Source organism: Eschrichtius robustus, chromosome 2 (assembly GCF_028021215.1).
Source record: "Eschrichtius robustus isolate mEscRob2 chromosome 2, mEscRob2.pri, whole genome shotgun sequence".
NCBI lineage: Eukaryota > Metazoa > Chordata > Mammalia > Artiodactyla > Eschrichtiidae > Eschrichtius > Eschrichtius robustus.
Genome location: NC_090825.1, coordinates 133235287 through 133258771, shown reverse-complemented (window position 1 = coordinate 133258771; position 23485 = coordinate 133235287). Strand labels below are relative to the sequence as shown.

Genomic DNA, 23485 nt, shown 5'->3' with positions numbered 1-23485 from the left:
AACTTCCATGAGGCGCTGACACCCCAGATCTTCGCTCAGATCACCTAGAGTGGTGGTTTATAAAACAACCTAAGGAGAGGTCGTCAACCCGCTTCACAGCTGGAACCGTCGGAACAATACCCTCCACGGCATACTTACTGCGTGGACACAAAACCTGAAGAGAGAACCAGTGTGATGAAGAACGAGGCCATCTCGCTCTGCCTGACCACTGAGGGTCGGTCACTCCTCCCCCTTCTCAGGGGAAGGAGGACTCCTGCTGTTCCCCTGCAGGCGGCGTGGGCCACCACGGGAACAGAGAAGGGGCGGGGCTGTGCTCTGAGCACTTTTGAACCCTGGCAGCAAAGGGCAGGTGCAAAAGCGCTCAGAGCACCATCCACTGCTCCCCTCTGCCAGGCGCCAGTGATTGGACAGAATCCACCTGCCCAGGGCTCTGGGGAGGGGGGAGGGGCTGAAGTGGCCCCTCGGCCCCCTGCCCGGGCTGGGCATCCTCGGGGGAGCCGAGAGACATTACGGCAGGCACTCACTTGGACTTGTTCTCTTCATAGTGAGCACTGGTCTTAATGTATCTGGCCAGCTCTATCTGCATGTCGCCGAAAAGGGGCACCACCTGCAGCTGCTGCAAAGGAAGCAAATACAGTGCGTGAGACACGGAGGGAGGGGCCAGGTGGCTGCCTTCCGCCGGGGGAGACAGGCCTCCGTGTGTGCCTCTGGGATGACCCCCAGTTTCTGCTTCCGATGATGCCACTGTGTGACCCTGTAACCACAAAGAGCCCCAGCCAGCGTAGAGGTCCTCCCGTGCCTCCAACCATCCCTATGTTCCAGCAACTGAGCCCAGAGAGGCAAAGTGACTTGTCCAAGGTTACCCAGCAGGCAGAACAGATGAAGGAGGACCAGATGGCCTGCCTCCCAGGGCAGGGTCTTTTCTGCTCGAATTTTCCTTGGATTCGAGGATCCTCGCTGCTTTGAGCTCTGCGAGTGGTGCCCAGATGCCACTGGCTGGGCGTGACCTTCTTGAGAAACTCCACAACGTGAAGTGGTTGAAACCTTTAACACCTAACACCAGAGGGCAGACGATTCCCATCCGAAGACCAGGAGTAATGGCGGGGAGGCTGGTATTTTCTGTCTGCTTCTTATGCACTAGGCACTGTGCCAAGCCCTTCAAAACCAGAGGGTTTCTAGGGCAGTGAAACTATTCTGTATGACACCATAATGGTGGATATAGATCATTATACATTTGTCAAAACTTACAGAATGCACAAGGCCAAGAGTTATCTCTACTGCAAACCACGGACTTTGGGTGAAAATGATGTGCCAACAATGTAGGTTCATGGACGATAACAAATGTACCTCTCTGTTGGGGAGTTTTGACAATGGGGGAGGTTGTGTATGAGTGGAGGCAGGGGGTATACGGGAAATCCCTGTTCATTCTGCTCAATTTTGCTGTGAACCTAAAACTGCTCTAAAAAATAGTCTATTAAGCAAATCAGAAAACAGTATTTCAATCCACAGAATAACTGGGTGAGGTCAGTACTAGTATCATTCCCATTTAACAGATGGACAAACTGAAGCTTTGACAGCTGAAGTGATTCTTTTCACAAAGACCAGCTAGAAGCTAAGGAGCTGGGATTATAACCCAGGGCTTGGACTGACCTATGTGATCCCACTGAATCCTCAAGGGAACCCTATAAGGTAGATACCCTTAGCATTGCTGTTTTTCGGGCCAGGGAACTCAGTTTCAGGGAAGTTCTGTGACTTTCCCAAAGTCACCCAGCTATGAAGTGGCAGAGCGAAACTAAAACAGGTAGGTCTTTGTGAGGTGAGATTGTGGTCTTCCACTCCACCTCCATCTCATTCATGTGGATTTAAGGCAGAGGCAGATTTGGCCAGTTCTCCCAAGATGAGCCCTGTTTTCATTTTGGGCGGCTCCAGAGAAAAGTGAAAGTTTCAGCTTCGAAGAGAAGCCAAGCCAAGCCACAGGACGCCTTTTGGTGACTTATTTCCCTCTTAACCTCCAAGAGTCGGTGGGACCCAGGCTTGGCCACACCTTTGAGGGATTCCACTTTTAATTGAAGCCTGGTTTTCCTGTGTCTGACCTCAGAGGCTCCACTCCAGGCCTGAAATGCCTGATGCTAGAATACACTGACAACATGGAATTCACTTCCAAAGGAGAAAACCCCTTTGCGAAAACCTCAAAGGCAAACCACAAGGTTTTATTGTTAAAGATTTGGGGCCAGAAGATCAAATCTCTGAGGCACTGGGATGGACTGAGTGTGGGCTGGGCGCTGATGAGGCATTCTGCCCAGAGGCAGGGAGAGTGAGGGGCCTCTGGTGGGCCAGGAGAGGCTGTGCGCTTGCGAATGTGAATCAATGTAAAATCCAGTCTTTATTCCTCCTGCTTCTGTGGGCTCTGATATATACTGAAAATTCAAGTGGGCTCTGTCTTCTGGGACGCACCTCTTTCTTTAGATGGCAAGGAATTTCAGAAAAAGGAAAAAGCAGTATGTGGAAAGAATCACAAGGCCTCCCAGCCGAATCCCAGCTGAATCCTGAGACTCAGGCACATGCCTTCTATAGTGTAGATTCCTCTACCCAGGGCAGCTGGAGGCCCTATCATTCTATTCTCCTCCTCTTGGGGTCTTTAGAGCTACAGTTCAATCAACAAGCCCCACTACTTGCTGGCTAATTTCATTCCTTTCCCCAGAGAGACCACCCCTGGGCCCCCTGCCCAACCCCAGCCCCAGGTGCTGACCTTAAAGAACTTATCGATTTTGCTGAGGTTGATTCTCTTCTTGGCATCCAGTTTGTAAATGTTACTGACATTTCCATCCATCAGGTAGAGACCAAAACCCATTACCTAGAGTGAGAAGAGGCAGAGCCAGAAGCCAGTCACATCCACTGGAAAAGTTTCAAAAAACCAAAAAAAGCAGATCTGTGTATGTGTACACATCCCCTGTAGTGACACATTCTGTGACAAAAACCCATGTGTCTTCAAAAAAAAAAAAGAAAAAAGGGGGGGGACCCATAGGTCTAATTTCAACCAGAAATTTGATTTCTGTGAAGAAATGCAGAGGACTCTTTCATATATTATTATGGCGGCCACTTCTTGAGTCCTCCCCCATGCGCCAGAGTCTGTGCTTTGGGATTTAGCAGGCGTTATCCTTCATTCTCACAACAATCTTAAGAGTCAAGTTCCACACAATAACCTTATTCTACAGATGAGGAATTGGAGACACAGAGAGGTTAGACAGCTTGCCAAGGTCACACAGCTAGTAAGCTGCAGAGACAGGATCTGAACCGGGATCTGACAGCAACATGCATGCACTTAGATCCTTCTTGAGAGGAAGGACTGAGTCGTGCTGTTGCTGCATCCCTGGGCCCCAGCACATCGCAGGCACTTGATGAATACTCACTAGATGGTAAATGAATGTGAAACTATTCACCCCTTTCTCCAAGGAAACTACAACAAAGATTCCCAAGGAATCTCACTGGTGACTTCATTAACAAAAAGAACACATTTTTGCCTGGCAATGCCCTATCAGCAGGTTGACAGGCTGATTCTTGATATCCCAGTCCATACAACAGTTTCCTGAATGCTGGCTTATTTTGCTCTTTTTGTCAAATGTACAGCAAGCCTGAGGAGGCCTGAATAGCTAGGTTGAAAGCAGCTTCCCTCAGCACACAGTTGCTATGTGACTGGGGATAAATCACGTCTGACACCTAAGGGAGTGGACTAGGGGATGGGCGTTTGCATTTTGCAGTTCCGCAGGGCGTGCACCAGACTTTTCCATTTAAGGTGGAAGGCGCTCCCTGGTGGCATCTGAGTTCACTAACAAACTGCAGAGACAAGGGAAACAGCAAGCAGTGCAGGAGTCCAGGTTGAGGAGGCAGAGAATTGAGAGGGAAGAAGGTTGGGAAGCTGAGACGTGGGAGTATTAAAGGCAGGCAAGAGAAAAGAAGGGCCTGAGAATCTGATGGCAGCATCTAAGGATGCTTGGTGGACTGGGGTTTAGCAACCTACTTAGTGGAAGCAGCAATTCTGGGCAGAGCTATGGTAATTGCCCGGGCATAGCACTGGGGGTGAGAGAGACTGCTGAGCTCTGGGTGACTTCCCCGGATTTCTGACTGTGCAGAGGAAGCCAGAGTGAACAAGACACAAAGCCACACTGTCCTGCAAGCTTCATCTAGATGTTATGGAAATGTTAAGAAGGGAACACCAACAGGGCTGGGATTCTTGAAATAGCAAGAGGCGTCATGGAGAGGAAGAAAAAGTCAAACCAGCAGCGGAATTTTGAAAGGGGAGGTTCTGGGGAAGAACGAATCAAAAGGGGTGATGCATATGAATATGGAGAAGATTATTCATTTCCGGGCTATTGTTGCCAGAGGGAAATTAGAAATAATCTAAGCAGCTAACGATAGAATAATGGCTAAAGAAATTAAAGCTCATCCGTATGACATTATTTAAGGGCTGCATAATCTTCCAAATGCATTTAATGAAGTGGGATAAAAATTACATGCGCACAAAATTTATGTAAATTGCATATGTAAGTTGCATACATATGAAAATATATCAGCACAGAAAAAATGAGAAAGATATACATCAAAATGCTGAAAGTGTTATCTCTGGATGGAAAGACTGCAAGAGATTCAATTTTTTTATGCTTTTCTGTATAGTCCAAATTTTCTACAATAATAAAAATTACTTGGCAATTAAAAAATGAAACTTGTAAACTGACGAAACAAATGTGACCCATTTGGCAAAATATGGCAAAAGCTTGAAGATTCTGCCTCCCCCTTGAGTTGGCAGTTTTCTCCTCCAGGATGTCTGGCTTAACAAGAGTATGGACACGAAGGTGTGCTACAGAGTTTCAATGCAGTTTAGCAAACAAATATCCAACCACAGGGGATCTGTTAAATAACAATGTCCCCATACAATGGAATACTTGGCAGCCATTAAAAATCACATTGTAGAAAGAGCCTTAATGATGTCTGGAAAGGTGTATATGACATATTCAAGGCAAATAACAGGTTACAAAACACTATGCAGTAAGATCTGTACCAATGCTTAAGTAAGAAGAAAGAAATACTAAAAAAAAATGATTTTAAATAAGAAGGAGGTGAGAGGGCAAGCCCAGGCCCTGGGGTGCGTGACCGAGGGAGCTGTACCTTGAGGAGCATGTGCTTCTCACTGGGGGTCAGATACATCTTGTTCTCGTAGTAATCCACACAGATGTTGACAATGTCGGCCAGCAGCTCCTCATAGCCTGGGATCACTTCCAGTTGCTGGTGGAGACACTAAACAGCAGTGCCCCCCTCTGGTTAGTCCCTGTCCTGCATCCTCACACACACACCACCCAGGATGGGCCACGGCTGGGCCCTGGGACAGTGCCCGGCCTCACTGACCGCCCCAGGTGGAGGGGAGCCTGCAGCCTCTCCTCAACGTGCCCACAGTGCTTGGTCAGAGCTCCTGCACATCTCCCATGGCAGGGACCTGCTCCCCTTGGGGCCTTCCATTGTATTTCCGGGCAGTTCTGATGGTTAGAAAGTGCTTTATTGGGCTGAGCTGAAAGCAGTTCAGCTAGGCCGGTGGTAATCTCAGCTTAGCTTTGAGAGTGTGGACTGAGCCCAAGACATCTTCTCAGATGATGGTGGGAAGACCAAGCCCAGTGGAGAAGAGCTGGGCCAGCAGGTGTCTCCCTCCTGGCAGGACACAGCAGTACAAAGACATTTCCTGTACAAGAAGGCCTGAGGTCTCCACCCCAGGCCCCTTCTCTGCAAAGGGACACACTGGCCCACGGCAGGGTGTGCATGGGGCTCAGGCGTGGGGCTGGGTCCCCGGGAAAAAACCTGAAGCCTCAACACTGAGGAGCCTTCTGCAGGTAACACAGAGCAGCGAAGGCCCAGTGAAGCCCTGAGAAAGATTTTAGCCCGGAAACCCTATGAAGATTGAAAGCCCCTCTCAAGTTTAGGCCTGGGTCCTGCTGACATTCCTGCTGGTGCCTGTTTAGGTTGAATTGACAGATGCACAAGACAGGTTATTTTAAGTCAGGCAGAGCGTGAGAGCCACAGCTGAGTGGGAATACCCTGGCAAAGCAGCGGCAGTAACTATGACTACATCTTTTTATGTCCTTGCTCTCTATCAGGCTCTACACGTTAAGGGCTTTTTATATAGTATCTCATTTATTTCTCACCACTGTCCTATGAGTGGCAAAACGACAGCCCCATTTTACAGGCGAGGAAACTGAGGCTTAGACCTTGCCCAAGGCCTCACAGTGGGTCAGTGGAGGGTCTAGGATGAGAAAACAAGGCGGTCTAACTCCAGAACCCAAGCTCTCAATCTACACCGATGCAGGGGCAGAACACTGGCTAGAAGGTTTTCAGAGAACAAACTCCGGAGAGGGTGAAAGGGCCATCTGTGGTTGGGAGGGGAGACTTAAGTCTGCAGCTTAAAGCCTGAGTAGGGCAAAGGAGACGGATGATCTGGACAGAGCTCCTCTGCTCGTGGGCCCCCCCAACCTCCAGGCCCTGGCCTGCGTCGTGGGATGCCAGGCCAGGACTAACATGGGTTTGCCATCACCTGGGTGATCCTGTTGTGGTTGGCCAGGAACATGGACAGGTTCTGTGACTCCTGGATGGACTGGGGGTCCGCCATCTTCCTCAGGAACTGCGCCGCCCTGGGACGGGGTGTTGCAGAGAGGGATGCTCAAGCACGGCCGGCCTCGGCCGGGCCTCATGGGCCCCATCTCTCAGCTAACCTGGATACACTGTCCCTGAGGTTAAGGGGCTCTGAACATCACAAGTGACTCTAACATCAAAGGAGAGCGTGTTCTGGAGTCATTTCATTAGGAGCTGTCTGCACCCTTGTAATAAGGGTATCTGAAGTTAGGAGGCAAGAACGCACTGAAGCTCAGAGACCAGGAAAGTTTAAGGGCAGCTCGCATCCCGTCAACCAGCCTGTGGTAGGACAGAGCGAAAGGGGCATCCCTGTGCCTCACAGTGACCTCCAGTGAAACTGCACAGTAGGTCACGGAGAAGAATCGCAGGCAGCAGGATGTTTTGTTTTCGTTGCGTATTATGTTATTTACAGGAAAACCTCAATGTTTCTAAACATTGTATGGAAAACCAAAGTCTATTTAACCTGACGGGATTACAGGTGAAGGGATGATGGGTGTGGGGAACACAGCGGGACTTAAAGGGAGAAAACCACAGCACTGGGACTTCTCCAGCCTGACCTGGAGGTGGAGGTGGTGCAGCCCGTGTCACGATGGACCGTGGAACACAGACAAGACACCTGTCTTGCTCATGACCCTAGCAGGTCCACAGAGCATGTCGGCTGTGACCATGTTGGAAGGAGTTGGCCAAATCTGGGGAGAATTTGTGGGGAAGATACTGTACCATGAGCTAGCTGCCTATGGAATCTTTGTGAAATTGCCATTTCTGAATGGGGCTCTGTCTTCTGGGTTGAAACTCCCAGGTTTCAATTCACTCAGGAGGATAAAACAGTGAGGATCCGTATGTTGTCTGTTTTCTCCAGTTACCACGGAGCCCCGGGAGGATCTCGTTCCGGAGGGGGGCCCTCTTCAGCCGTGACACAGAAAATCCTTCCCAAGAGATGTGTGCAGACACCTTGGAGCATATCTGAGCCTCAACCAACACAAAGTATATTGGCTGCTTTCGCCTGCCCTCCCCCACTTTTGGGTGGCTGTATCCAAATTTCTGGAGAGGACTGACCCCTCCGCCCCCCTCAGTCCTTCTTTCTTGTGAGCTGACACTGACCTCCAACTGACCCCAAGGACGAGCACCCCTCCCATCAGCGCCACCCCAACACACACATTCATAGTATAGTGTCTGATGGAGGGATCAGCACATGACCCAAGCTGGAGCAACGACAATCCTCCTTGGGACTTCTGCAAAAGTATCTGCAAGGAGGAGCATTCTTTCCGTCCTTAGGGGCTGGGGTCGCTACACTGGCTGGCGGGACGCTTACAGCTGCTGGAGGCCACACAGGGCATGCGCCTGCCTGAGAATGAAGCTGATACTGAGGGAAGCTGAGCTGAGAGGTAGAGGGAACCAGACCAACAGTATCACCTGAGTACCTGGATCAGGCTGGCCAGGACTTTTCTGTTCTGGGAGCCAACGCAGTCTCTTCTTTTACATAAGCAGTTTGAACTGGCTCTCTGATTCTTGCAGAGAACGACTCCTGTGACCATCTGATGATTATATTAATCACAATATAATCTCAGACTGCATGGGACACAGAAAAATGCTGCTGCTGCACAGGTGGGGCAAATGAGGATTTGCTTCCACCTTGAGACAGAAAACCCTGCCAAGACCCAGTTCTCCAAAACTCAGCTCTGCATCTTATTCCTTAAACTGCAGAAACAGAGGCAGGCCCCCAACCCCACTGTGTCTGCGGACTGGCTAGCTTGGTTCCGAGAAGGAGTCTCTTAGAAGGGCTCTGTCCTCTTCCTCCCATTGACCACTGGCCGGCGGCCCAGAAAGATGGGGGAGGGGGAGGGGCCCTGACCTCTTGTAGGCAGAGTGATCGTTCTTGACGCTGCACTTCATATTCTTCAGCTCATCCAAGACTGCGAACATGTTGATGAACTTGCCCAGGGTCAGGAGGTAGGCCTCGGAGACAAAGTCTTTCCTCCGCTCAGCATGGCACAGCCGTTTCACCTCACTGCAGAAGCGTTCGATGGCCTTGCGCTGCACGCAGAGGGGCAGCGGGTCAGGATGGGGCGGCCTGGTGGGGTGCCCCACTGCACTCTCTGGTGAGGTCGAGCCTCCCCTGGGGCCCTAGTCAGAGCCTGGACATTTAGAGAAAGGCAAACCTGCCCGGAGGTCTTTCTCAGAGGTGCGCTGAAATACTAAGCTGATTTCTAGAGGGAAGCCCAGAACCTGCCCCCAAGTGAGTCAAACCAATGAATTCATTCACCACGCCCTTGCTGAGAAAGCACTGTCTTGTTCATGTGTGTATCCCAGGACCTAGGACAGTGCAGGCACCACACAATAAGGGGGCAGAGATGGAGAGTGAGAGGGATGGTCAGAGAAAGAGGTTCATTCATCCAATAAACAAGTGTTTACTGAGCATCTGCCACGTGCCAGGCACCATTCTTGGCCCTGGGGTAAAGCAGGGAACAAAACGGAAGAAAAAGTCTCTACCAGAAGGAGCTTATATTCTAGTGATGGCTGACAGAAAACAAAATAAACAAATTCTCTATATTAGAATGTGATAGGTGCTATATGGAGAAAAATAAAGCAAGGAAAGGAGATAGGGAGGCCTTCAAAAACCAGATCAAGCCACACTTCCTCCTTCCAGAGTCTAAGTCTAACACAACTTTCTGGGATGATGGAAATGTTCCATACCTGCTCTGCCCAATACAATAGCCACTCATCATATGTGGATACTGAATACTTGAAAAGGCGAGTGCGATGGAGGATCTGCATTTTAAATTTTATTTAATTTTAATTCATGTAGATAGCCATATGTGGGTACTGGACAGCACAGTTCTAGATTATTTCAGCTCCTCCCTTCTCTAAACACCTCCTGTCAGGAGGCCCTCAGTTTAGCACATACTTAGTTTGGGGGCAGCTTTTCTCTCTTGAACCTGCCTTCCCAAAGAGATTTTAGGTTCCTCGAAAGCAGGTGCACGATGTTAATAACAGCAGCTGCCCTTTGTTAAACCTGCTCTGTAATGAGGGCTCTACAAACAGGGCACTTTACAAGCAGACCTCATTTATCCCTAGAGAAAACCTGTGAAATAGGCATTCTCTCCAAGGTAAGAAAACTGAAGTTGTCAGAGGTCTGAAATAACTAACAGAACACAGTCAGAATGCGACAGAACCCTGGGCTTCTCTGCCTTCGAGGCTCTATCTGCACCTTCCCCAGATGTTCCCATCTCCCTCCCCCAGAAGGCCAGCACAGAGCTGGGCGCAGGGCAGACCCTGAGCCAGTGCTTGCAGGTCTACTTATGAGGCTCATAAATACATGTGGAGGGCACAGAGTGTGTGGCAGGACTCCCACCCGGGCAGAGGGTGGTCTTAAAGCCATCAGCCTGCCTTCCTGAATGGCTTCCAAATAAGCATAATAACCAGCTTGCCCTCTTACCTTTCATTCACAGGAGGCTTTGGCTGTCTTTTCTCTTTTCCTCCTTTAAATGCTCACTCTTCTTGGCTTCCCAACTGGTCTCCCTGCTGCCACTCTTCTCCCCTCCTGCCCCTGACACCTGTGCTGCCCCCCACTTCCCATCCATCAACCACACAGCAGCCAGAACGCCTCGATCAGATCGTGTCACCGGGAATCTCCAGCGGCTTCCCGTGGTGCTTGAAGAAAATCCAGGTATTCTTCTCCTGGCCTACAGTGCCCTATGTGAGTAGGTCCCTGCCTGCCTCTCCAACCTCACCTTTTCTCACTCCCCCTGCTCACTATGCAGCCTCCCTGGCTTCGTTCCATTTCTTAAACATGTCACGCTCCTTGAGGCTTCAGGGCCTTTGCCTCTGCAGTTCCTTCTGCCTGAAACCCTCTTCCCCTGGATCATCACCTGCCAGCCTCTTTCACATCATACAGATCTCAGTTCAAACACCACCTCCGTGGAGGCCGTCCCTAAAGCTGCATCCATGTCGAAGACACCCTCCATGCCAGAGGTTCTTTAATTGTATTTTATTCACAGCACTTGTTCTGTTGTGTATTGTTCATTGTCAGTCTCTCCTCCCACCCAGAACACACTCGTTTGCTCACTAGAATGTGAATTATATGGAGGGAGGGGGCTTGTCTGTCTCGCTCACCACAGGGTGGGTTGGGGCACTAGAAAGTGTTTGCCGAGTGAATAAATAACATGGCACAGAAATCCAGTACCAGTGTCCAGAAGTGTGGGGACCTTCTCAGGTGTCCTAGTCCAGACCCGCCCTGACCCCTCACCTGAAAGTACATGAACTTCATGAGCTTAGTGACCTCCGGCTCCAGCACCTCCACTGTCTTCTCATAGATCTCCACTCGGTTGGGCTGCTCGTTGCATTTCACCTGTGGGGAGACAGGGGGTTTCACACACCCTGGTTTGCCCAGGCAGTTCTGGTTCACACCTGCTGTCTTATTAACAGGGCCCGTTTTCACTGTTGAATGCACCTCATTTAGGATGATAAATGGTATGGTTACCTAGTGAGAGGAGGCTGCGGTAGCCCTGACATTCTGATGGGGGCAGAACTGCTCCCCAGACACTGGCTGCAGGAAAGAAACCAGCTGGTCCCCAGAACAGAACCCTCCTCCCCTTCAGTCTGTTCTGTGCCCCGACCATGAGCTGTACACACGACTACGTTGAGCTGCACGGTCTCCCTCCTGCCGCCTTTCCCCCACTCCTACCCCAGTACCCCCTACTCCTATCTGGGGGCCTCTGCCTGATCCTAAGCAGAGAAAAATGTTCTGTCCATGGCTCTGGATGCACTTGGGACAAAGTCCACTGGCCATACTTGGGCCCATTAAGAAGCCCATTTTCTCTGCCCAGTGGTTTTCAGCACATCAGAATCCCGTGGCAGATGTGTTCACGGCACGCACACCCAAGGCTGCTAACAGATCACTGAAAGTGGAGAGTGAGCAAAGGGTAATAAACACAAGGACATTCTTCACACTGTTGTATAGAAATTCTTAAAATGGTAGCACCAAGCTAAACATCCAGAAGTCGATGATTAAATGGATAAAGTATGATGCATTCATACACTATCATTATGTAACTGGTAGGGGCAATGAGATAGATCTCTGACCTGAGGTGGAAAGATTGCTACCATAAACTGATGGGTGGAAACAGCTGCAGGACAGGAAGGGTAATTTAATCCCGTTTTTATTCAACAAAACACAAAACAGTGTGTGTGCTTGTGTATCCATATATAATACAGGTATAGAGAATCTGAAAGGGTGCAAAAACCAAGCTGTTAATAAGTAGTTACCTCTGGGGGTTAGGATTGGGGGCAAGGTAGAGGAATGGTTTCTGTTTACACACCTGTGGCCTGTTGATTTGGTTACAGTGGGACCTACGAATAATGTGATAACGGTAAAAATAATATCTGTGTGTGTCAACATGAAAAAAGTCAGTTATAAAGAATACAGTGTAAAAAATTCAAGTGGCAGAACCGTATAAATAGGAAACAACACACTTTTGTAAATGACAATAATTTACAAAGTCATAATCACAGAAATATTCATGATGTTTGAGGAAAGAGAGCCAGATGAATATGCAGCAAAGCATCCACAGTGATTATGCTTTGCTGGGAGGTGGGGGATTTGGGTGGTGGAGGGAGGGGTGAGGATGTCTTGCTTTTTACTTTCTACCTTTCTGCAGTGGTTTGGGTGTTGTACAGTTAGCATATACTGCTTTCAAAGTAAAAGAATACTGAGCAATGTTTAAAAGCTGGTGTCAGTTTTACGGGATGCCCTCTGAATGTTTTCAGCGCACCCCTTGGGTAAGAGGCCCTGCTTCACTCCCCGCTGCCTGGAGAAGGTCAGTAATCTGGACGGGGGTGGGGTGGAGGGTGGAGGCCCCCCCTGAAGGGGCAGGACTGTCTCACCTGGGGGATGGCCCGGGAACAGCTGCGCCAGGTGTATAGCATGACCGCATACTCGTGCCCTTCCTCCAGCATTTCATTCTGAAAAGCAGAACGTGCTCAGTAGGGAGAAACTGCTCCCGCACCACAAGACTTTTCAACAGCCCCCCGCCCCCCGTCGTCGCGACTCACAGTCTGGTCTGTGGACCAGCAGTGTCAGGAACCCCGGTGGGGGGTGGGGGGGGGCTTATTAGAAATGCAGAGTCTCAGGCCCCTCCCTGGGCCTATGGAATCTGAATCTGCATTTCAGTAAAATTCCCAGGGGACGCACACTCCCAGGTGCACAGTAAGTTTGAGAAGCACTGGCCTAAATTATCCCCATCAGACACTCAAGGGCTCTACAAGCAGGACACATTTTTCAAAGACAGATGGCTACCTCAGAAAGGAGGGGCAGATCCACTAGTTCCAACAGCAAAAGTTGTTCCAGATAAACAGTTAGCAAGAAAATAAGCAAGCAGCAAAACAGTATGTACAGCGGATAGGTTAAAAAACACAGAGTAATAATCATGAGAGTATATTATTGTGTATGGAAAAATATTTTGGTGGAATACATACCACAACTATGAATAGCAAGCTCTCTGCGGGGATGGATAAACAGGGGCTTTCGCTTTTCACATCACATGGTACTATAATGTCTGCTCTTTTATAAGAGTCCACTTTACTATTTCATAAGCAGGAAGATGGTTAAGATCAAGATTAAGATTTTTAAAAATAATACAAAGCAGCTGGAAAAACTAACAACAGAGCAGATGAAACACAAATCTGGTGACTCACCTCACCTAGTAAGTGCTTCATTGGAAAGAGCCCTAATCTCAGGGTCCAAATATCTGGGCTGAAATCCCAGCTTCATCACTTCTTAGCCCTTTGGCCTTCAGGAAATCACTTAACCTAAAATTCTCCATTTAGTCATCTGTTTAATAATGATGACAATAACAACCTCAGAAAATTTTATGAGAATTAAATACAATACAAACATACATACACGCTAGGTAATCTGTAAAGGGAGTTAAGAGTGTTACTAGGGAAAAGATAGTAGGGCAGTTCCTGAAAAAGTTAAACACAGAGTTACCATATGACCCAGCAATTCTGCTCTGAGGTATGTATCCAAGAGAAATGAAAGCATATGTGCACACAGAAACTTCCACACTTGTTCACAGCAACATTATTCTAATAGTCAAAAAACAGAAACAACCCAACGGGTGAATGGATAAACAAAATGTGGTATAGCCATGCAATGGAATAGTACTCTTCTGTAAAAAGGAATGAAGTACTGATCCATGCTACAACATGGACGAACTTTGAAAACATTTCGCTAAGTGAAAGAAGCCAGACACAAAAGGCCACCTATTATATGATCCATTTAGATGAACTGTTCAGAATAGACAAACCCATAGAAACAGAAAGTAGATTAGTGGTTGGGGGAGAGCAGAACTGGAAGGGACTGCTAAAGGTTTGGGGGTTTCTTCTTGTGGTGATGGAAATTAGATAGTAGTGGTAATTGTATAACACTGTGAATCTACTATTAAAACAATGAATTGTACACTTTAAGTGGTGAATTTTGTTATATGAAGGACGTCTCAAAAAATACAATAAAAAGAGTATTACTAGACCATCTCTTTTGTGAATGTTTGTATAGATACAAAAATGAACCTTTACTGATTTATTTTTTATCCCACACATCATAGCTATTTCATAATATCTTCCTAGCACAAGATCAGATTTAGTTTGGAGCTTATTACTTTTTAAAGTTTTGTTTTCAACAGCAAATGTCGCTGACGAGTCACACTTTCAATTCTTAATTTAGAGAACTCTTTAAATCAGTAACATGTTGTGCTTGAGACCACAGAGAACCAAGATCAAGCCTGTGGGTCTCCTGCTGCCGTTGCTTCAGAACACGTGTCAGAAAAGGGAAGTGACAGTAACGCATAGGGAACACGTGTCTACTTATCAGCACCAAACTGCCCACTGGCAGGTATAGTCCCATTCATTCATCCAGTGAACCTTGCACTGAGCCCTCACGGGTCCCTGGCTTGGTGCTATGTGCTGAAAACAGGCCAGTGAACAAGAATGATGTGGACTCTGCCTTGTGGACAGTTCAGCTGACCATCAGTCAGATTTGTTGTATAATCATGCCTGGAATGTAGAGGCCAGGATGGTGTGGTGGATGGAGCTTCAGGAAACTTGAGTTCTGGTCCTGGCTCTGCTTGGACCCGCCTTTTATCTGGACAATGTCATGGTTTTCTCATTTAGAGGCAAAGAGTTGGCCTAAATCACTGGTTCTCAGCCCTGGCTGCACATTCGTCACCTGGGCTACTTTGAAAACGCCTGATGCCCAGGCTGGGCTCCACTGGAACTAAATCATTATCTCTGGGGGAGGGGGCCCAGGCATAAGTGTTTTTTAATGCTTTCCAGGTGATTCCAATGTGCAGCCTAGGTTGACAGCTGTAGGACTAAGGATCTCTCAGGTCCTTTACCTTGATAAGATTCTGTTAAGTCCACAATTTAAACCCAATGTGAGTTCAGTTCAAATTTCAGATAGTGACAGACTGTACCTCTCAGCACTTATTTGGACACTCAGCCCCCATCTCACGCCCCAGCAAAGAACCCTTGACTGTTCCTCATAGGTGGTCAATTACGTGGATTACACACTTTCTCCTCCTCCTCTTCCTCCTCTTTTCTCTGGCTATCCTGCCCTTTGAGAGATTCACCTTGCCCCAATGTGGGCAGGAGAAATACAAGAAGATGAACATCTAATGAAGCCTCTTGCTGCTGATAAAGCTACTCTAGAGAAAGATTTAGCAAGGTACAAGGAGGATATTGTTGAGGAAGTGAAGTTTTGGCCTCATCCACGAACATCAACGGTACACCCTATCTTAGACCCTGCCTACAACCATATCAGCACTATCCCTGTGTCGGTAGAATAGTGGCCCCAGAAAGATGTCTGCATCCTAATCCCCAGAACCTGTGAAAACAATACCTTACACAGCAAAAGGGACTTTGCAGATGGAATTAAGTTAGCGACCTTGAGATGGGGAGGTCATCCTGGGTTATCTGGTGGACCCAGTGTAATGGCAAGGGTCCTAATAAGTGAGAGGGGGAGGCGAGAGAGTCAGACCAGGAGCTGTGAGGATGGAAGCAGAGATTGGAGTGGTGTGACTGCTGGATGCAAGGGGGCTGAGCCAAGGAATGCGGGCAGCCTCTAGAAGGTGGAAAAACAAGGCAACAGATTCTCCTCTAGAGCCTTCAGAAACGAACGCAGGCCTGCCGACACCTTGATTTTAACCCTGTAAGATCCCATGCCAGGCTTCTGACCAAAAAAACGGTAAGCAAGTAACTTTGTGTTGTTTTAGGTCACCAAATCTGTGATAATCTTCTGTTACAGCGGCAATAGAAAACGAATACAATCCGCCTCCAAACCGGCCCTTCCTCTGACTTCCCCATTGGTGTCCCTGACCTGGTATTTCCAGGAAACCTCAGTCAGCATCGTTGTCACTCCCATGGGCCCCAGCACCCAGCACACTGTGAAGCCAGGCGGAGTCAACCTCCAGTGCCTCTCGTATCCATGTCCCCTTAGCCATCCCTCACGCCATTGCCCTCATCCAGCCCTTGACACCTCCAGCGTAGATAACTTTAACTATCGCCTCACTCACGCCTCCCTACCACTTGTTCTGCACAAAACTAACAAATGAAACTTATTCCTCAAGTGTATTTCTGTTCACATTTCTCCCATCAATGAAAAATTCCCATTGCTACTGATTTTTGATTAAATGAATTAAAGCCCTCTATTATGGGCTGACTTGTGTCCCCCCGCCAAATTCATATGTTGAAGTCCTAACCTCAGGACCTCAGAATGTGACTATATTTGGAGACAGGGCCTTTAAAGAGATGATTAAGTTAACATGAGGCCATTAAGGACCCTCATCCAATCTGACAGAATTTGGACACACAGAGAGACACCTTACATGTGCCTACACAGACAAAAGACCGTGTGAGGACATAGCCAGAAGGCGGCCGTCTGTAAGCCACGGAGTGGCCTCAGGAGAAAGCAACCCTGCTGACACCTTGATATTGGACTTCTCGTCTCCAGAACTGGGAGAAAATAAATTTGTTACTTAAGCCACCCAGTCTGTGATATTTTGTTATGGCAGCTCTATCAAACGAAGACATCCTCTATGCACTGACCCTTATCTAATTTTTGATAAATACCACCAAGAATTTCCCTATATGTACTTTACAGTCCAAACCCAGGCAGTCTCTATGCCTTTTGCCTCTGTGCCTTTCCTCATGCTGCTTCCACCAGCCAGATGCTCTCCATCTCATCCCTGACAGATAAAATTCTGATTGTGCGGGACAGCAGAGGTCAGCGGAAAGAGATCAGGGCTGGGAATCTTAAGTCCTGGATTCTAGGTTCAACCCTGTGATTTACTAATTGTGGGATCATGAGCAACCTGCTTATTAACTTCTCTAGGTCTCAGTTTTCTCATCCCTAAAATGGGTATAATGATCTCTTTGCAAGTCACAGGGCTGTTATAAGGTTCCAATGATACCATGTATAAGAAAACCTTATATAGTTTAAAGTACCATTTATATATGGTATATATATATATATTACATATATATTATGTATATATAATAACCATATATTATATATATATATGTGTGTGTGTGTATATATATATATATTTATATATATATATAATATATGGCTATAATATGTGTGTGTGTGTACAGTATACAAGGCTCTACTCAAAACCCACTTCCTTCATCAAGCTTTCTCTGACCCTCTCAGGGCCCTTAAAGACTTTGAACTTTCACCATGCCTTTTACCTTTAACTTTGTATTTTTTTATTTGTCTGCAAAGAGACATCTAGAGCACAGGTTTTGTAGTCAAACAGATTTGGGTTTAGCTCTGCCATTTGTCAGTGGCAGGACCCTGAGTAAGTTACTTAACTTTTCTGGACCTCAGTTTTCCCCACCCATAAAATGAGTATTGTAATAGAACCTCCTTCAAAGGGTTGAGGTGAGGATTAATTAAGACAATGCATTTAAAATATCTGCACAGAAAATGTGGTAAGCCTGTCTATTTCTACCTGACTCATTGAGAACCAAGACCAGCCCCATCGGTCCTTGCATATCCCCCTCTCCAGCATTCAGCAGGGTCTCTCCAGGTACCAGGTACACAATATTTATTGGATAAATGGGCAGGGTGTGGTGAGACAGGCTTTAGGTTATCGCTGATATAGTGAGAAAGGTCCACTGAGCCACAGGCAGAACCTGTGAATGAGAAATTTGGAATTCTTTAAATGTCAGTGATGCATGAGGATGAAATCAATGAAAGCCCAAGAAGGAAGGGTACCCTCACAGATGGGTCAGACAAAGACCCATCAAACAACTGGTCCCTCTTTATGAATGATTTAGGCCACCAGTAATGTGTTACTCCAAACCTTTTTTGAGAAACTTTGTGCTTTGGTCAAGGGCCAAAATTCCACACAGCCAGTAATCTATCTATAAAGCATAAAACAAGGCAGGATCTAATCAACTGTTAACCCCCAAAGCTAGAGAAGCTCAGGGAAGTGAACAGTGGGAATATAGTTCAGGCCCCAAAGGTGAGCAGGATTTGCAAGGCTGGAAGATACGGAACAGTGTGCCTCCACGCGCTGAGAGGGGATGGGTGGGGCATGAGGATGGGCTTGAGGAGATGGATCTGAGGCAGAGTGTCTTGGAACAGCACATGCCCCTGGCGAGAGAAGCTGCCCACAGCCCCGCCCCCACCAGCAGGGGGCACGTCTGTCCCTGAAGGTCACAGAGACTTACCATGCTGGAGTGGACTGTAGCCTGCTCAATGTACCTTGCAATGCCTGTGACAAACGCATTCCTGTCCTCGAAGTTTGTGTCAAAGTTAGCCTGCAGGAATTAGAGAACAGGAACATGTGGTGGTTGGAAAACACGTCCAAGGTGGCTGGGTGTCCAGGGAATAAACTGCTGCCAACAAATGCCCAAGTTCTCTGTGGAAATCTATCTCCACATCACCCTCTCATCTTCCGCCAAGAAATCCCACCCTGAATCCCACTGGGCAGGAGCTGGCTACAGCCAGGGCCTGCATCTGCTTCCCATGGGTAATCAGGTTCACCCAGGGAGCCTCGGAAGTAAAGGCTTAAACCACACAAGCCTAAATAAGCTCTTAAAAGTGAAGACGTGTTTTTTTTTTTTTTAGAAAGAAGCAGACTCACAGATATAGAGGAAAAACTAGTGGTTACCAGTGGTGGGGAATGGGAGGTACAAACTAGTGGGTGTAAAATAGGCTCAAGGTTGTATTGTACAACACTGGGAATGTAGCCAATATTTTGTAATAACTTTAAAAATTGTATAAAAAATAAAAAAAATTTTTGAAAGATGAAGATATTAAAACAAAAGGTGAAGGTGTACACTGCTTTGATCCAGCAGTTGCAGAAATACTTGCCTGAGGGTGCAGTTACATCTGTACAAGAATAATAACTGCAGTATTTTTTTTTAATAAAAAAACGAAACCATCCAAATATCCATTAACAGCAAAAAGCTAAATAAATAATAGTATATCCATACAATGGGCTTATCTTGTAAGTACTATGAGGTGGTTAAATACAGTGTGGTAGCATAGCAGTATTGTCGGGAAAAATACCCATAATAAATTTTAAGTTAAAAAAGCCAAATCATAGAGCAACATAATATAGTGCCATTCTCTTTTGGTTAAAAAAAAAAAAATTATATATATACATGGTAAAAAGGTGTGTGGGTGTATATATGTGTATATATATAGACATAGTTACAGGGAAATTTTTATTTGTTATACTTTGCTGTATTGCTAATAATAAAAAAAGATATTTACATAATTAAAATTTAATCTGGGTTAGAAAATGTGAATAAACCAAGGTGATGAGTTGAACCTTCAGGCATGTGCTTAATAAATCTAGCCATTGAATGAAATTTAAAATATACTATGCATTTATATTTGGTCTCATTTAGCAGTCCAAGAACTTTCAAAAGGTCAAATGCAGCTAAAAAGCTAAAAATCTCCAATTAACTAATTCTTTCATAACATGGTATACTCGCCCAGCACACCCAGACAAGGGGCTATTTGCAAGGCTGACTACGGCTGCACCGATGCCCTTCCCACCATGCCCAGGTGGGATCGCGGTTTTGAGCAATCTGACCATGGTTTGTCACAAGCTTGCCTCTCAGGCAAAAGCAAACAACTGTGACTGGCTTCCCGGAGCCATTATCGGCTGTGGGGAGTTGAAGACCTCTTCTCACATACATGAAGGAAAAGTAATTACCCAGGCAGGCTCTAGGGGTTTCTAAATTGCGATATTTAATTCATGAGGTCAGAGCTGCCAAAACCTTGGTTGGTGCTGCAGCAAGAACAGCCGGGAAGGTATTTGGGGTCAGAACGGATCAACAAGCCTTCCCCGAGGGAAGAGAAACAGCCCTGGTGTACATTTACTAGCTTATCTATTGCTTACACTCAGCTCCACCAGTGCACCAGGGACTCCATCAGCGGACGACCTTTCACCTTCTAGATGCAGGCATCCCTCTTCCCTCTGCCTTCAGGGCAAACCCTCTCAGGGGATCCCCAGAATTCCTGATCCCACCCCCCACCATCTGGCCCCGGTGCTCTGGGAGGACTTAACCTGGTACATGATGGAGGAAGGCGGGGGTTCGATGCATGGCTGCTGGTCAGGGAGGGGCAGCTCTTCCAGCAGGTCCACGTTGGACAGGGCGTCTTCCAGGGTGACGTGGGTGGTCATGGCGGCAGTTTCTGTTGTCCGCACTGGGGGGATGGAAGAGAAGGAAACGGAGAGTTTCAGGGGCCTTCAAACACTTCTCCCAAGCTCACCCTGTCCAGGCTCCTTCCGGAGAACCCGGGGAGTTAAGGAACACGCACCGAGACCGCTTCCACTTGCTACTTCTTCACGTGGTGCCCTCAACCCGTGCCTGATATCTGAGGATCTCTTTACAGTTTACGAAGTACTTTTTTATGTCTATTGCCTTGACTGAGCCTCACCACAACCCTCTGATGGCAGGTGGTCTCATAACCACATAACTGATGGAAAAACAAGGCTCAGAGAAGTTATGTGACACTCATACAACCACAGTGACCAGGAGCAAAGGACCTCAAATTATGCTTGATGCTAGAACATGGGCCAAAGTCAGCCTCCAGTTTTTGTTATTCAAGAAGATATTTATCAGTTCTACTCTTAAATTATTGCGTAACACAAACATCCATGATTGAGAGAGCCAAAGATTATCAACTTGAAACCAGAGTTTGAAATTAAGCTGGGAGTCAAAGAATTCAGACTCCAGCAATCTTAACCTTATTTGCAAAATCATTAGAGCCATTGTCTTCCTTGGCCTGGACATATGGTATGTTTTGTGAGCCACACCAAACAAATCAGCCCAAAATAGACATTTTTGTGTCTCATACCCTGGCAGAGTACAGCGGCTGTGATGAGAACTTTGCCAGGCAGTGAAGCTGAAGAGGTTCTAAACAGCACCTACCTAAAAGGAGCTAACTGCTATTTTAAGAACTCAGCACTCAGCAAACAGAATACTCATTTTTTTTTTCAAATGTGACGTATATATATATATTTTTAATTAATTCATTCATTTATTTATGGCTGTGCTGGGTCTTCGTTTCTGTGCGAGGGCTTTTCTCTCTAGTTGCGGCAAGCGGGGGCCACTCCTCATCGCGGTGCGCGGGCAGCCTCTCCCGTTGCGGAGCACAGGCTCCAGACGCGCAGACTCAGCAATCGTGGCTCACGGGCCCAGCCGCTCCGTGGCATGTGGGATCTTCCCAGACCAGGGCTCGAACCCGTGTCCCCCGCATTGGCAGGCAGACTCCCAACCACCGCGCCACCAGGGAAGCCCAGAATACTCATTTTTTAAAGCATACGTGAAACATTAATTAAAAATGATCATGATTTAGAGCATAAAACAAGTTCTCACAAGTTCCCCCAAATATGACCTTCTAGAAGTCACATTCACTGACTACAGTGCAATAAACTTAGAAATCAATAATGCAAATTACAGCAAAGAAAAAACCCCATATCTATGAAAATTTGTAAAAACATACTGCTAGGTTATTCATAGCTGAAGAGGAATTCAAATAGAAATGATAAAATATTTAGAACTGAAAGAGAGCATGAATAAATGTCCTGATGCATTTCATAGGAAATAAGAAAGCAGAATTAAATGAACTGAATTTTCCACTCAAAAACCTAAAAAAGGATAAAAATCAACCCCAAAAATGAGAATGCAGGGATTACTAATTACAAAAGCAGAAATAAATGAAGCAAAAAACAGCAAAACAAAACAAATAGTAGACTAGGTGAACAAAAATCTGAAAACTGAGTTTTAAAAAAAGATTAATAACATAATAATAAGCAGCAGCGGCAGCAACTGCTAACCCTTTAGCATATTCGAATGAGGAAACACGGAGAAGGCTGACTGCACTCCGGAGAGCGCCCTCCCTCCCTCCCCATCCCTAATCCCAGGGAAGCCTGAGACCTGATTCAGGGCTGGAGTCTCAGAGTGTCAGAGAATTTGCCTCACTCATTAGGAAATGTGGTGTCAGAGGCCAGGGCAGAAAAGGACCAGCTACAGCAGAGCTGGGCCCAGGCTGTGAAGGGCTGACACAGTTGCAGAGTGCACCCCACGCAGGCTGCCCCTGTGTCTCCTTTAGGCCCGGCTGGGAGGGCAGATGGGGCTGAGCTGCTGACTACCGCTTCACACTTCACTGAGTTCTCAACTCACCTCCCTGTCACGCGCTATGGCAACAGTGAAGGCCACATCCAATGAGGGCACGGGGGAGCTCAGAAGTGACTGCCTCCTCTGCCCTCTGCAGGTGCCTGGCCTCACAGGGGTGGTTTCAGGCCCTCTCCACACCTATGCTGCTTCCTCTGCTCTCTTCTCTGGCCTGAATTCTAAGTGTGGCATTCAGTTCTACAGCAAAACCATTTGCCAATCCACAGAAAAGATTGTCTTCTTTAGTACATTAATGTTAAGTCCATTTTGCAGGAAGAGTTAATGATTGTCCAGGGCATAATGATCTGTAAGCTCCAAAGCCCTAATAATTCTCTTCGTTAATTCAAATAATAATAAAACTAACATTTTAAAGCCATTACTCTGTGTCACTCTGCCAAGCACTCAGCTATTTTAATCTTGCATCAACCTTATAAAAGGTAAGTACTATGATTATTCCCATTTTACAGATGAGCAAACAGAAGCTCAGAATTTAGGTCACTTTTCAAGGTCAAGGGCTGGCAAGTGCTGGAGCTGGGCTTGGAACCTAGGTTTGTCTTATAAGAAAGGCCTAGAAGCAACTATTTATCTATGACTACCAGGGCTGTGTCAAAGGGACCCAGGGGCCAAATTGAGGCAGCCTCCATTGGCCAAAGATGGGGTGATCTGAGCACCAGTTAGCACAACTCAAGGGACTTGAAACAATATCAAATATATGCGAATCCATGAGATCGTAAAGACACTTAATAAAAACTTGGTTTTATGCCTTTGTTACTGCTGGAGGATGCCTGTGAACCAACTTTTACGCTGAAAATCAATAAATAAAAGGAAAGAAGCAAACATTGAACCAATCTTTCCTATACCAACTGTACCACTGGATAAATGAATTGTAGGAGAGAGAGATGCTTCTCTTTATAAAGGTATTTCTTTTTTTCCCCCAGAAATATTCACAGAATTAAAATATCCCTAGTTTCCAACCCCTAATGAACAAATGGATGTAGGCACTGATCACCAACTGCTGCTAACATCACTACATGAGGGACAACCAGATATTATGCACCTCCTGATGGAAAAACACACCATCACCTTACAAAGAGTGCTGAACCCAAAACAAAAT

The 23485-nt window shown here is 46.8% G+C and overlaps 1 protein-coding gene across 2 annotated transcripts in view; it reads right to left on the bottom strand.

Moving 5' to 3' along the window:
- The window catches only part of CYFIP2 (cytoplasmic FMR1 interacting protein 2), a 128251-nt gene that overhangs the window by 90446 nt on the left and 14320 nt on the right, over positions 1 to 23485 (bottom strand). For both annotated transcript variants that reach the window (XR_011073131.1, XM_068536279.1), the window contains exons 2-10: positions 20259 to 20398; positions 18406 to 18495; positions 12556 to 12633; positions 10919 to 11020; positions 8525 to 8706; positions 6575 to 6671; positions 5164 to 5292; positions 2750 to 2854; positions 525 to 616 (exon numbers count right to left, since the gene is read on the bottom strand). Coding sequence is in view for 1 of the 2 variants with exons in the window: in XM_068536279.1 (XP_068392380.1) it covers positions 525 to 616; positions 2750 to 2854; positions 5164 to 5292; positions 6575 to 6671; positions 8525 to 8706; positions 10919 to 11020; positions 12556 to 12633; positions 18406 to 18495; positions 20259 to 20375 (992 nt within the window). In the remaining variant the exon portion in view is untranslated. The remainder of the gene's footprint in view (positions 1 to 524; positions 617 to 2749; positions 2855 to 5163; positions 5293 to 6574; positions 6672 to 8524; positions 8707 to 10918; positions 11021 to 12555; positions 12634 to 18405; positions 18496 to 20258; positions 20399 to 23485) is intronic.